Source organism: Bos grunniens, chromosome 28 (assembly GCF_055505025.1).
Source record: "Bos grunniens cultivar Pamir isolate PY7600 chromosome 28, Bosgru_T2T1.0, whole genome shotgun sequence".
NCBI lineage: Eukaryota > Metazoa > Chordata > Mammalia > Artiodactyla > Bovidae > Bos > Bos grunniens.
The window spans coordinates 30,638,877-30,652,332 of record NC_141192.1 but is presented as its reverse complement, the minus strand read 5'-3'; the positions used below and the strand labels follow the sequence as shown (position 1 = coordinate 30,652,332).

The 13,456-nt window shown below is 46.8% G+C and overlaps 1 protein-coding gene across 1 annotated transcript in view; it reads right to left on the bottom strand.

The window, feature by feature from the left end:
- Positions 1-11,942, bottom strand: part of CCDC6 (coiled-coil domain containing 6) — a 112,696-nt gene extending 100,754 nt beyond the window's left edge. The window contains exon 1 of the mRNA XM_086382445.1: positions 11,016-11,942. Coding sequence (XP_086238571.1) covers positions 11,016-11,327 — 312 coding nt within the window. The 5' untranslated portion in view covers positions 11,328-11,942. The remainder of the gene's footprint in view (positions 1-11,015) is intronic.
- Between the last annotated feature and the right edge of the window lie 1,514 nt (positions 11,943-13,456).

Here is a 13,456-nt window from a genome sequence, read left to right as displayed (position 1 = left end):
TAGCGAGTTTAACCAAAGTAAACCTGGACAGCCCCCAAATACATTCCATGAACTTTACTGAGCAGTGGCTGTGCTGAGACTGTGGAAAAAGGCAAATGATGCTTCAAATGGCAAGGTTTTATATGCTGGTCAAGCTACCGTCACAGACTACCTGGCTCAAATCACTGTCCCGCCGCTCCCGGCACCACCACCAGGACTCCGAGGCTGTTCCACCTTGTTTCTTCATCCAGGACACAGAGGAAGCAAAGGGGTTGCAGTGAGCATCAAGTGAGGCCCTGAACGTAAGGTGTTTTAGAACCGCGCCAGGCACAGAGCGAGACCAAAATACCGAGCTGTTATTACCATGGGATAAGACAGATCATCTTATAGATGACAACACAGTTTAGAAGGAAAACACAAATGTCTCCACTAAGCAGCCAGAGCAGATTTTGAACATCCAGAAACGTTCCAACTGTTTCCCCGTCCCTGCCCATTTCTGTCATCAGCCCCCAGAAGGGACCCAAGAACAGAGGCAGCCAGGCCCTGCTCACCACCCCCCACTTTCCTTTCTTTCCCCACATTGATGAAAGGCCTCCTCCTTCCACCACTCCCGCCTGCGCCTAGATGAACTTCATCTTTCAGGTTCTCATTTCTACACCACCTCCTGAGAGAGAGCCCTCGGTGACTGCCGCCCCTCTCCCGGCCTGAGTCAGGGGCCTTCCACCAGCTCTCCTCGCAGCTGCTATCCGTGGCGCACTGCCTGGCATACAGCGGGTGATCAATACAGTGGCTGAAAAAAATCCACTCCTCTTGTGCTCGTCAGACTATTTTTAAGTAGAGGTTATACCTTAAGTATAAAGAGACTGGTTCCAGCCTTGGATGAGGCGGGAGAGCGGAGGAGGGGGGCCCCCATGGCACAGCTATCAGCAGAGGTGGCACAGTCTGCAGTAACACGAGACAGGGTAAGGGGTGCAACAGACCCAGACCCAACACTGGAGGCCAGTCAGTCAGAAAGTCTGCACACCCCACGTACTGAAGGCACCCTCTTTATCGTTGTTTCTTTTCCAAAGCAGAGAGTTTGCAACCCTGGAAACACTCCCTGAGGCCTGGGCTGGCATCCTGGGAATGTGCGGCGGGAACGGGGCAGCCCTGACTACTCTAAATGAAGGAACACGATAGTGTGGGAACACAGCTAAGAGAAAAACGCCCCCAACAGGATCAAGACACAACTGTTCATAACTTTGTTTATGGGTAGCCTTGTGCTTAAACTCTGAGGTCAGAGTTCCCATTCTAGCCACAGGTCCTCAGGCAAGTTGTAGAAGGTCTCTGGGTGTAAATTTGCAAATCTGTAAGGCTACACATCAGAGGTGCGGATTAAATCAGGATATAAGTAAACCCCTCCCAACAGTACCCACGCCACAATAAGCACCGGGTAAACATGGGTGGTTGTCATAGCAACTACTTGCAAGTAGTTCAATGCTGATAAGGAAGAATTTCAAGCATCTTTTTTCTTTTTCAGACTTTCTTAAAGGATGGTTTATCTGCAATGCTATCAAGGAAATTAAACATTAGATTTTTTTTTTCTTAATGGCAAACATCATCTACAAGGTGCTAGGGCTAAATCCTTTTTCTTTCCCAGAAGACAACCTTTCCCTGTGCATTAGTCCCTCCCCAGTTCTCCACATCTGGGTGCCCCCTCTGAGAGCAGATTCAGACCTATGGCGTGGAGCCTAGAGCTAGGGTACCATATGTTTGCTGAATGACCAAAAAGAACCAGATACGGATTAGCCAGGAGGCAATAACACTTGAAGTTGGAGCAAGATATCAACCAGCATTTTAATTAAAGCTTTAGGTCCTAATTCACAACTTCAACACTAAAACAAGAAAAAGCAGCTAGCTGCTTTTGCACACCAGACTCCATTTTTCCTTTAAAAATTTAAAAAAAAAAATTTTTTTTCAAGTAACTAGAAATAGAGGTTACCAGGGGCTGGAGGTAGGAGGGAAATGAAGAGTTACTGTTTAATGTAAACAGTTTCTGCTTGGGATGTTGAAAAAGTTCTGGAAATGCATAGTAGTGATGGTGGCCTAACACTGTAAATCTAACTAACGTCACTGAATTGTACACTGAAAAATGGTTCAAGGGGCAACACTTATATTGTGTATATTTTACCACCAAAAAACGTCATTGTATCTTCAGTACTTCAAAATGATAAGCTACATGCACTCAAGGTTTAAAATGATGTGAAACAGTTAATAACGTTTTTCAAAAGACATGGTACCTCACCAGGTAGTCACCTGGACCGAAAGAAGTCCAAACTGCTACTTTATAGCATATACACTTAAAATTGTACTCTGGTTAACAAAGACGTTAAAATCATCTAGCCGGTTTTTTTTCTCTCTCAAATTTTTGTGTTTCTATAATCAGAGGTTACTAAACGAAGCAGAGGCACAATGCTTTGACTCTAAGCAAATGTCTTTGTTTAGATAAATTAAGGCCTGCCTAGTGAAGAACCAAAAAAAAACCCAAACAAAAAAATCTCAATAGAATAAGTTATTACTTGAGTTAGTGTATTAAGATAACTGGGAAAAAAAAAACATTGTTTATATGCAAATAATTTCATACGTTGAGAAGCTCTTTCTATAATTAAAACACCAAGTAATTTTTCTCTCAGGACTATTTTTTTTTTCTAATTTTATTTTATTTTTAAACTTTACATAATTGTATTAGTTTTGCCAAATATCAAAATGAATCCACCACAGGTATACATGTGTTCCCCATCCTCTCAGGACTATTTTAGCCCTTCTAATTCATTCTCAAAATCCTTGACTGCCCAAGACTCAGCTCACTAGTGAAATAAACATGGGAAGGGTTTAATGCAGGTAGTAGATTTCTAAGAACTTTCCTCAGCCTCACCCTTAGCCCATGCTGTTTTCCTTCTCTCACTTTCCTCTTTCCTTCTATGGAAAACTTTTTTGAATTATGAGCTACATCTGTCTGGCTAAATATCCCAGCTCTGCTACTCAGTACCGAATGGCCTCATCTGATCCCAAGTGGCCCGAGATGCCCCGGAGGGTGTTAACCCGCTCACTCGGGACACACACCTGGCACCCATGGAGGCTGGTCTGATCTGGAGCAGATGCGTGTGCAAGATTATCCCATCCATCAACACTGCTTTTTTACAAAACCGGAGTTTGCAACTGCCCATAAACTAGTATCTCTAATCCATTTTAACCTTAAGAAGTCTTTGTTTTCACAGTTTCCATTAAAGATTTAAGAAATTTGGTCTATCCAATAATGTCTGTGTAAGGAAAGTGGGTGGGCCCCGGAGTGTAATAGGAATAGATGAAAAAACCACCCAGATAATTTCTGTCTATGGGCAGATGTAAATTATGAAATTAAAAACATCACTGACATTTCTTTTCAATCATCACCACATTAAAAGAAAATTAAAAACAAACAAAAAGCCTTTCGGTGCCACCTGGATACAGACAAATTGAGCCACAGTTCTCTCCATCGCTGCCTTACAAAATAAACTCTAAGCTAATTAAACTGTGAGTGAATACGACACATTGTTTCCCTTAAAGGTATTCACCATAAGAGATGAACTTTATTTTGGAAGGTGGAAGGTAAGCCAGCCCTCCCTGGAACCTTGGCACCTGTCAGCCTGGACCGCCTTTCTGGCTTCCACTTGTATGTTGGTTATTTCCGCACCTCACAACTCTCTGGGCTGCAAAGTGCTGGAGAGGGAAGGCCAGTTCTCTCTGCTCTGAATTCCCTGCCGCAACCAGCCAAGGCCAAGCTGAACACCAGTCAAGTGCAATCCTGCTGGAGAAGCCCTTACATTCCTTCTGGGTATTTTGGAGCATCTGACACCCGGTAGGCAGTTCCCAAGTACTTGTAGGTTGAATCCTGCCTATTGTAGGCTGTATTTATGACTCGTCATTCTGTGCCTTACTGAAGAGGTGAAAATTTCCCAGCGTTAAACAAGTGAGTATCAAAATGAATTTTAAGCACTAATCTGCACCCCATGCCTCAGATCTAGGGATGAATAATAATAAGGGGGTGAATTCATTCTAAACAACCATCAAACTATTAATCCTTTGTTAGTTCTCCCTAAAAAAGAACACCTACACAAAGCGATATTTGCAATTTATGAGTTGGAGCACTGGGATAAAATCCATAGCTGTGGGCTTGACAAGCATAAAAGGTAAGAAAATCTGATAGCCTTGGGGAGGTAGGAAGAGTCTGCAAGTTAATACCTCTCCAAGATCCTGACTATTAGAAATACTTTTCAGAGCATTCGTTTCACTGTCAGGAAAATTTCAACCACCACTGAGCAGGAACACCCTGAACCTGTGATCGCCAGTTCTGACGATCATTCAATCCATCTATTAATAAAAGCAACTAACTGCCTATGATTGAAAACAAAAAGCAACACCTAACCACTGAGGGACAAAGTACATGAGGGAACAAAGAAGGTGACCTTACTCCTTCCTCAACCTGGCTGTATGAATCCAAAGGCTCAGATCAGCATTTCTAGGAGTAAATGCTGCAACGCAGGATTTGAGGAAGAAGAAAACAAGAATGCAAGTATACATTGTGTGACACTATCAACCCCCCCAAAATCCACTCTGCAAACCACACACGGAAATCCACCAGGATTCAACAAATCTCGCCGTCCTGTTTGCAGGTACCGCCCCAATTGGAGCTTCAGGTGCCCGCTATTTGCACTGATACCTCCTCGCTGTGATGGCCCACAGGCTGTTTTCCAGAAGCAACCATGGGGCATTTCAACATCAAATAAGGCTATGAGGAATGCCTGGAGTGACCTGTCACCATCAACCAAACGGAAGTGGCAAATGTGAACCCCTCCAACAGAGCCCTTTCTCCTCTAAGCCTTGTTCAAACAACCCTTGGAAAAGTGAACCCAAAGACACTGTGTCCCCTTTTAGAGGTGAAAACGTTATCACAAATGCCTAGGTATGAGCTCCAAGGTTGCCCACAATATCACCCATAACCAGAAGGCAAAGGTTTGGGGCACACACTAATTGAGGTGGCCCCCCAAAGTATACAGTGTATCCATTCATCCATAGAAGGATGGTGAAGATGGTGTTTGCTGTTGTTGCTGACACAGTTAGGAGAGCAGCTCTAGGAGCACAAGGATTGGAGACAGTCTTGGCTCCCTCGCCCAAGAGAAAACAAAACAAAACTTCATAACTTAATGCCTCTGAGGTCAGCCCAACATACTCTTGTGTCTACTGCATGCCAGGCACTGAAGAATGGACGTGAACAAGGCAAATTCTGCTCCCAAAGGAGAGACCTACATGCTGGGGGTCTGGAGAGGAAGCGGTCTCATGAATGGGCAACTAACCCAGCGTGTGGCTGGCAAAGAGGCGGTACTAGTGCACACAGAGGTCAGAAGGAAGTACAGTCTGTTTGGATTTACAGGTTGAAGGGTAGGGAAGGACATTTAAGGGCAAGGAGGTACATCTTAGAGAAGCCAGAGAAACCTACTGAGATTCAGGAGCCGGCAGTTCAGTAGAGTGAGAGCTTTGAGAATGTGAGGGGTGTGTCTCTGAAGCAGGCAGGGGCCAGATCACAGAGAGCCTGGTAAACCACAGAAAGTTCACGGAGCCAGAGGGCAATGGAAGCCATTGACAGTCTGAGCAATCAACAGTCCCTTCAGATTTCGGCTCCAGCCCAGTGTCTCTGGTCTTGAACAAGAGTCAGCACAAACCAGATACTGGTGATTCTCTGAACTATTTCCCATCCTCAGCAAAATAAATAAAAGCCCTAGAAAAGACTGTCTTGACCTCCTCTACACTTTTGTAGGGCTTTGTAAAAAATCAAATACAAAGAGATTATATGAAACACACAGAAGAAATCTAAGAATAGCCTCTGTAAGAAGACTGGATTTGTGTATAATCAGACCTAACTGTGAGGTCATACTTTTCTCAAAGTTGCACCTAAAGTTGGGTGCTTTCACTAGAATCTAAGGGGGAAAAAAAAAATTAAGGCAAGGGGAAAAAAAAGTCACACACTACCCCTTTTTATAAGGGCAACGTTGATCTGACAGCTTCATAATCTGCCAAAACAAAGTCTTAAGAAATGGAAAATAGTGTATTGGGCTTCCAGAGTAAATAATCCAAAATCCACAACGTTAACTATATGGTGGCTTTTATTGGTTAATGAAATTGTTACACTGTTGGTATTTAAAATAGCCAAGTTTTCTAATCTAAATGCCATACCAACACATTTTTCTTCTATAACTTCAAAAGATCTTTGTATGCCTTTATTTCCCTCAACTTCTATAATGAAAGACGAATTTTATAGATAGAGAAAGACACTTAAATTCTAGTAATTTGTCATGGGCCTTTACTTCCAAACCAAACACATGGCAAAGGTCTGAACTGGTCCAGAAAACACACCTTGGTGAACTAGCATCCCAGGAATAAGACCCTGCTTATACTTGGAGAAACTAGTCCAGAACTTAGAAGCCATTCAATTACTGCCCACAATTACATTTCATCTTCCCAGAGACCGCGACCCCTGGATTCCTCTATGTTGACTCAGATAATCTCCTATTACATTTTAACCCACAGGACAAGTCAGAAAGATCAAGCCTAACATCTGAAAGCTACTCAACAGTGTAACTGAGCATTTTTTGTTTTGTTTTGTTTATTTTCTCCACTCCAAAGAAGTAGTTATGATTGATAATCACCAGTCTGGCTCCACTGCTGATTTACTGGGAGAAATTGGATAATCACTCAAAACATTCCATTCCACCCCTAACCCAAATAAAACACACCGGGGAAAGCTGTGGCAGTGGACACTTGTAGACAAGGATGAAGGGCCTTGTACAGTTGATTCTTCCCTACAGACGTGGAGAATACAGACCATGAAACCGATCCTTTATTAAAAGGGTAGCTTGACTAGAAGAAGCACCTACATACCAAAAGAGATAGAAATGACTGCTGGTTAAGAACTTCTATTAGCCTTTGGACTTGGCTTAAAAAATGAGGGCCCAATAATGAGATATCACTACGCACCTACTAGGATGGACAAAATCCAAGACAGATAACACCCAAAACCAGCAAGGACGTGGAGCAACAGGAACTCTCATCACTGCTGGTGGGCATGCAAAATGGTACATTTTGGCATGTTAAGTTTGTTAAGTTTGGCAGTTTCTTAACAAAATGAAAATATTTTCACCATACTACCAGCAATTAGCTCCTCCCTACTTACCCAAATGAGCAGAAACCTTCTGTCTACCCCAAAATGTGCACACAGAAGTTTACTGCAGGTTTCCTCATAGCTGCCAAACTTGGAAGCCACCAAGTCAAGTCCTTCAGTAGTTACATGGATAAGTAAGCTGGGGTACAGCCAAACAAATCTCACTGGATGTTAAAAAGAAAAGAGGGACTTCCCTGGTGGTCCAGTGGTTAAGAATCCGCCTTCCAATGCATAGGACATGCGTTCAATCCTTGGTCAGGGAACCAAGATCCCACACGCTGCAGGGCAGCTAAGCCTGAACCTCAACTAGAGAAGCCTGCGTGCTGCAACAAAGACTCAGCGTAGCCAAAACAGAAAAAAGAAATGAGCTACCAAGCCATGAAAAAGCAGGGAGGCAACTTAGATGTATCTTACTAAGTGAAAGAAAACCATCTGAAAAGCCTACAGATTGTATGATTCCAACTATATGACTTTCTGGAAAAGGCAAAACTATGCTTTTGGCCATCTGATGTGAAGAACTAACTCACTGGAAAAGACCCTGATGCTGGGAAAGACTGAAGGCAGGAGGAGAAGGGGACGACAGAGGACGAGATGGTTGGATGGCATCACCGACTCCGCGGACATGAGCTTAAGCAAGCTTAAGGAGTTGGTGATGGACAGGGAAGCCTGGCATGCTGCAGTCCATGGGGTTGCAGAGAGTCTGTTACGACTGAGCAACTGAACTGATGGAAGACAGAAAAAAGACTGGTGGTGGCCAGGGGTTAGTGAGGGATGAAAAGGCTGAGCACGGGGGATTTTTATGGCACTGGACCTGCTTTGTACACTATCATGGTGCTACAAGTCATTGTACACTTGCCCAAACCCATAGAATGTACAACACCAAGAGTGAACTGTGTAGACTTTAGGTGATTATGTTGCTTCAAAGTTGGTTCATCGGTTTAACAAATGTACCATTCAGGTGGGGGATGTTGATAATGGAGGAGGGGAAGAAGGGCAGGGAGTATTTGGGAAATCCTGGTACCTTCTGCTTAAGTTCGTTGCTAACCTAAAACTACTCCCCCTCACCCAAAAAAAAGCAACACCTCTCTCTTCCCAGGGTGTAGCTGATCAGCAAGGTACCTTGCTGAATACATTCAAGGAAAAGACATCCACAATCACCTTCTGTGCTCAAAAATATTAAAGTTAATATCATAATTAGAGAAACTAGTAAGAGCCATGAAGACAAATATAAGATTCTGGTACCATCTTCTCTTCAAATAAAATTAGTGAGAAATCTACCAAGGCCTTCACTTAACTGAATATTTAAGTCTTTTCACAAACTTCCTGGATTGCTAGCAGCAAATTTCATGCAGCTTAACTTTGACACAGACTATGGCAGTGTTGCACATAGACGGAATCCTTACATCCACAGACTTACTTCATGTAGTCACACACATTTTTCCTCCCAAATTACAAACCCTAAAGGTCAAACCCACTCACCACAATCTGTGTCCTAAGTCAGTCAACTCCAACAGAACCCTCAAAGGAATCTCTACTCTGCATTTGCCTGAGTAACACCTGCCAGGTATCAGGGAACTCAATAAACCACAAGCACTTTTTATTTATCTCCCTGAATATATTCATCAGAGATTAAAGAATGGAGAGGTTTCTGGTACCTATAGGCTGTCATCCAAAGCAATTTTAAAATTTGACTCAGTGAGGCCTCAGAAGTTTTCACAAAGCATATTTGGTGAGATGTCAGTTTTAGTTGAGGGAAGTTAGTTCCAAGGAAGCCACCACCTCGCACAACTCTTCATGCCAAGTGTTCAGTGGCCTGTGATCTTACACACCAGGAATGAATGTGACTGTGTACAATTTACAGACCTACTTTTAATATGGTCAAGTGTCAAACAGCTAACCCTTTCACAGTCTCTCCACCCCGCCATCCTCCTTCCCAAACAAAAACAGCCTGAATTGCTCACAGTATGCAAGAAGCCAGAGGTTCCATTTTATGCAAGTTTTACAACTTTCCGTGGTTCACATTCTCCAAGAGACCAGACTCACCCTCTCATTTACTAACTCCAATCTTAAATAAACTGCTTCCACCAACTTCCCCCTCTTCTCAAACCTCCACTCACCAAAGACATCTCTCTCAGCCAAGAAAGCTTCAGAAAAGGCTTGGAAGTGGCTGCCTCTGCAAATTCCTCCCCATCCTACCAAAAGGGCACTTCAAGAACTTTACAGTCTGAATATTGCTCCAATGCCATTCACCAGAGCTGGATCGGAGCATGCGGGGTGTCTTTCAGCAATCGATTTCTATTTAGGCTGCCCATCCCAATGAAACTTTGGTGAAAACCTGCTTTCTAAGCAAATTCAGAATGCCATCCAGTCCCCAAGTGCAAGCCAGCAGAGGGCGGGGGGTTGGGTGGGGTGGGGGGAGGGGGGGGTGGTTGGTGGATACACACAGTCCATCCTCCACTGAAGACTTTTTTCTGGTACAGGGACATCCTAAACTTGCCGCATTTCCTTTGCAGAGTTGTGATCTTCCATCCATCCCCAAATGCACGATTTTTTCTCCATCTGAAGGTTCAACCTAATCAGCTATTGTGGAGTAACTATGGCAATTCATCCCCTTGCTTTCTTGACATTTTCCTCTCTCCTCCTGGCTGGGAAACTGTTTTGATCTCAACAGGGTTGCCAGTATGGGGATTCTGCATGTCAATGATGTGGCTAGCCGGCAGGGATAGTAGGTGAGAGCACACGTTGTACTTTTCCCAGTTATGTTTCGCCTCATCACAGCTAATAGTGGCCTTTCCAAAGGCCTGCTACACGAGAAGGACCTACACACCTAATCTTATCCTCTTTGGGGGAGCCTCCGGGGACCAGGTGGAAAGAGAACAGACAGCCCGTTCTCCCGTCAAGTATCTAGACGCCGAACCAAAATATCCCCCAGACAGACACTCCACCGCCAAGGAAGCAAACACACGCAAAAAAAAAAAAACAAAAAACAAAAAACACACCAAAAAACAACTCCCTCTTGCTCGGCGAAGGAGTCAGTCGATTCCCTTCACCCTGGTTTCAGCCGGTCCAGGCTTCATACCCTTCGCTCCGTCCAAGCCGGTGTAAGATGCTGCATTCTCCCAGCAGTACACGGCCGCCGCCACCCCCCACCCAGGGAAAGGACTTCCAACGGAGGTGGGAGCATCAGCTCCGGTACCCGCCCTTCCCTCTCGATCCTGGCCAGAAAAACTGCACTTCCCGGATTCCCGGCCACTCTCTCCCGCCCCCTCCCCGGGCGATCCAGCTAGCGCCGTTCTGATGCCAACCAAGTGCCCAGCCCAGCTGCACACCCCCCGCACCCCCGGCCAGGCCCCCGGAACAGGCCCCGGCTTCCTGCCTCTCCCTCAGCGTAGGACTCCCCGATTCTGGACGCACCCCTCAAGCAAACTAGGACTGAAAAAAGTCCCACCCCGCCCCCCCTCCCCCAGCCACGCCGCCAGCTTCCAGCTCCTCCCGGAGGAGCCTCCTCCCCCAGGGGCGACAAGGGGACGTGGGGGGTGGGGGTGGGGTGGGGGTGGTCCCAGCAGCCTCCTCCAGCACCCCGCGAGGGGCCTGGACCCCGGGGAGGGCAGACCCGCGCGGCTCCGAAGGGACACCTCCCACTCCCTCCACCCTCTGGGGCCGGCGGGTCTTAGCAGCGAGTGTGCTCGCTGCAGGTCATCGGAAGCCTCGAAGAGCCCGGGGGCTGCCCCGGGTCGGGAGGCAGCATCTCCCAGGGGCGGGCGGAGGTCAGCACCGCGGCGCACCCCGGGGGGGCACTCACGATGGTCACGCTGGCTTTGCGCAGGTCGCGGTTCTCCTCCTGCAGCGCCTTGCACTTGAGTTTGTAGGTCTCCAGCTCGATCTTGAGCACCTTGTTCTCCTGCTGCAGCGAGGCCAGGCGGTTGGTGAGCTCCTCCAGGCGGAACGGCGAGATGACAATGCCCCCCGACTTCCCACCGCCGCCGCCTCCCCCGCCGCCGCCACCGCCGCCGCCGCCGCCCGAGGTCGACGAGCAAGACGACTGCATGGCGGCCGAGCTACCGCTGTTGCCCCCCGCCCCGTCCGTGTCGCTCTCGCTGGCGCTGTCCGCCATGGCCGCGGCGGGCTGAGGAGACGCGGAGGAGGAGGAGCAGGGAGGCGGCGGCGGCGAGGGCTGGGCTGCGAATGAGTGGGCGCCGGGGCGAGCACAGGGGAGCGCCGAGCTGGGCGCCTGGCACCAGGGCGCAGACTCGGAGCGGCGGCGAGAGAAAGAGAGGGAGCTTCCCGCTGCCAAGGGACCTCCTCTGCCAGAGAACAGAGACCCCGCCCGGGCTCGGGCAGTATTGCACTGGGGCTCGCTCCAGCCGGGCCTGGCGCGCTCGCTAGGCCGCTCGGCTAAGCCGGCGGAAAGCTCCGAGACTCGCCCGCCGCCGCCCTCCTGGCGTCCGCCGGCTGGCTGGGGACGCGCTGGCCGGACCCGGGCGGGAAAGCCAGGCCAGCCTCCGCACCAGCCGCTCGCCAACCGCACGTGTTCTGAGGGAGGGCCTCCCAGCCCCCTGACCTAAGCCCGCGGCCGCCCAGCCTCTTCCGGGCTCGCGCCCGCTCCTGGGAAAAAGAAACCTAATGCCCCACTAGCCTCGCAGGTGCTGGGGACACGTGGAAAGGTCAGCCCGGCTCGGGGATCCAGCCCCCGCCGACTCCGTGGCCCCATCTTCCGCTGACCGTGTGTGCTCCTGTCTCCCTCTATCTGTTTCAAACAGACACGCAGCCCTTTTAGTTTGATCTCTCAGTGAGCTTGCCTGGGAAGCTTCGGATAGCGCTCACGGAACAGAAAGTTCCCCTCCGAGGAGCGGAGGAGGGCGACGAGACAGGAGCCACAGGTTAACCTCGTTAAGAAAAGATCTGCAGAAGAGACACACCGCCCTCTTTACTCCTCCTAATAATCCCATAAACCACTCTGCGCTCAATTGTCTAAACGAGGTGCAAGTTTTTTCTTTTCTCTCTGCATTTTGCAGACAATGCCAGGACCTGTTGGGCAATAGGATTAAGACAGTAACATTTATCTAATCCAAAAAGAAAAAAAAGACAAACAATTTTTGTGGATTAAAACATCTCTTTGAAGTGCCAGTTTTCCAAAGCAACTGCAGGCAGAGCATTCTGCTATACGAATAGTGATGAATGCAAGTGGGAATGCAACATAACCATCATTTTCTTTCCCATCATCTTGCCCACTCCTAGAAGACTTAAGTAGGTCAAAACTAAACACAGATTAATTATGCTAGTGTGGTTTAATTCGGGGTTCTAGTTTTAAAGAATAAGTAATTCAAAATCAAAACTTGCATTTCCCTTTCTCCCCTCCCAAACAAAGGCTTACAGGAAATTGGCCCAGCAGGTGAGATAATTCTTAACACTTTACACTGTTGACACAAAACAACTTTCACTTATGTATGAAAATCAGAAAATGAAACCGACCAGACTAGTTTTATTACCCAAGCTTAGTCAACAGAAGAACAAACATATGGAAGCAAAATATAGAGGGAAAATGGAGTGAAGTTTTTTCTATTGCTTTGAACTTTGGGGAAAGTTTATAATGTGTTAGGAAGGATAAAGAAGTGGCTTTAATGATTTTTATTTCAGCTCCTCCATTATCTTTAAAACTAAATTTAGCCTAATGATTACAGTTATTCAATGGCTAATGAAAACTGGTACCCAGGAATAAAGTGAAACCTCCAAGTATTCCAAATGACATCATCCTTTACCAAGATGGCTGCTTTCTGGCAGCCAGCTCCAAAATGCCAACCGCAATCAAACCCCAAATTTCTAATTATTTTTTAGTTTAATACGAAACTTCTGAGTTAGTCGCTGTTGGTGTAGCAGGAACAACAACAACAAAAGAGTCGACTTTGCGCTTCAGAAACGTTCAGCCAATGTAAATAACTGTTAGAAGTGACCAGTTTAATAATTTTCGCTGAAACTTGCTCTTCTCTCTGACTTTTCCTTTTGGGAATCTGCTAGAGGAGACAAACAGCTCGTTAAACTGGAAACAGCTTCTGTAAAACTCACTTGCTGGGTGAAATGGAGGAGTAAAGCTATCAGGGAGCAGCTCCACAGGGGGAAACCCAGACTTAACATTCTTTCCACTTCACCCAGCACTGTGATAGAATCTTTTAAGAGCCAGTCTGGCTTCCATTCTTCACAAGTTTCCATTGTTCCCTATCCCATAGTATCTTAAAGCTTCCACCT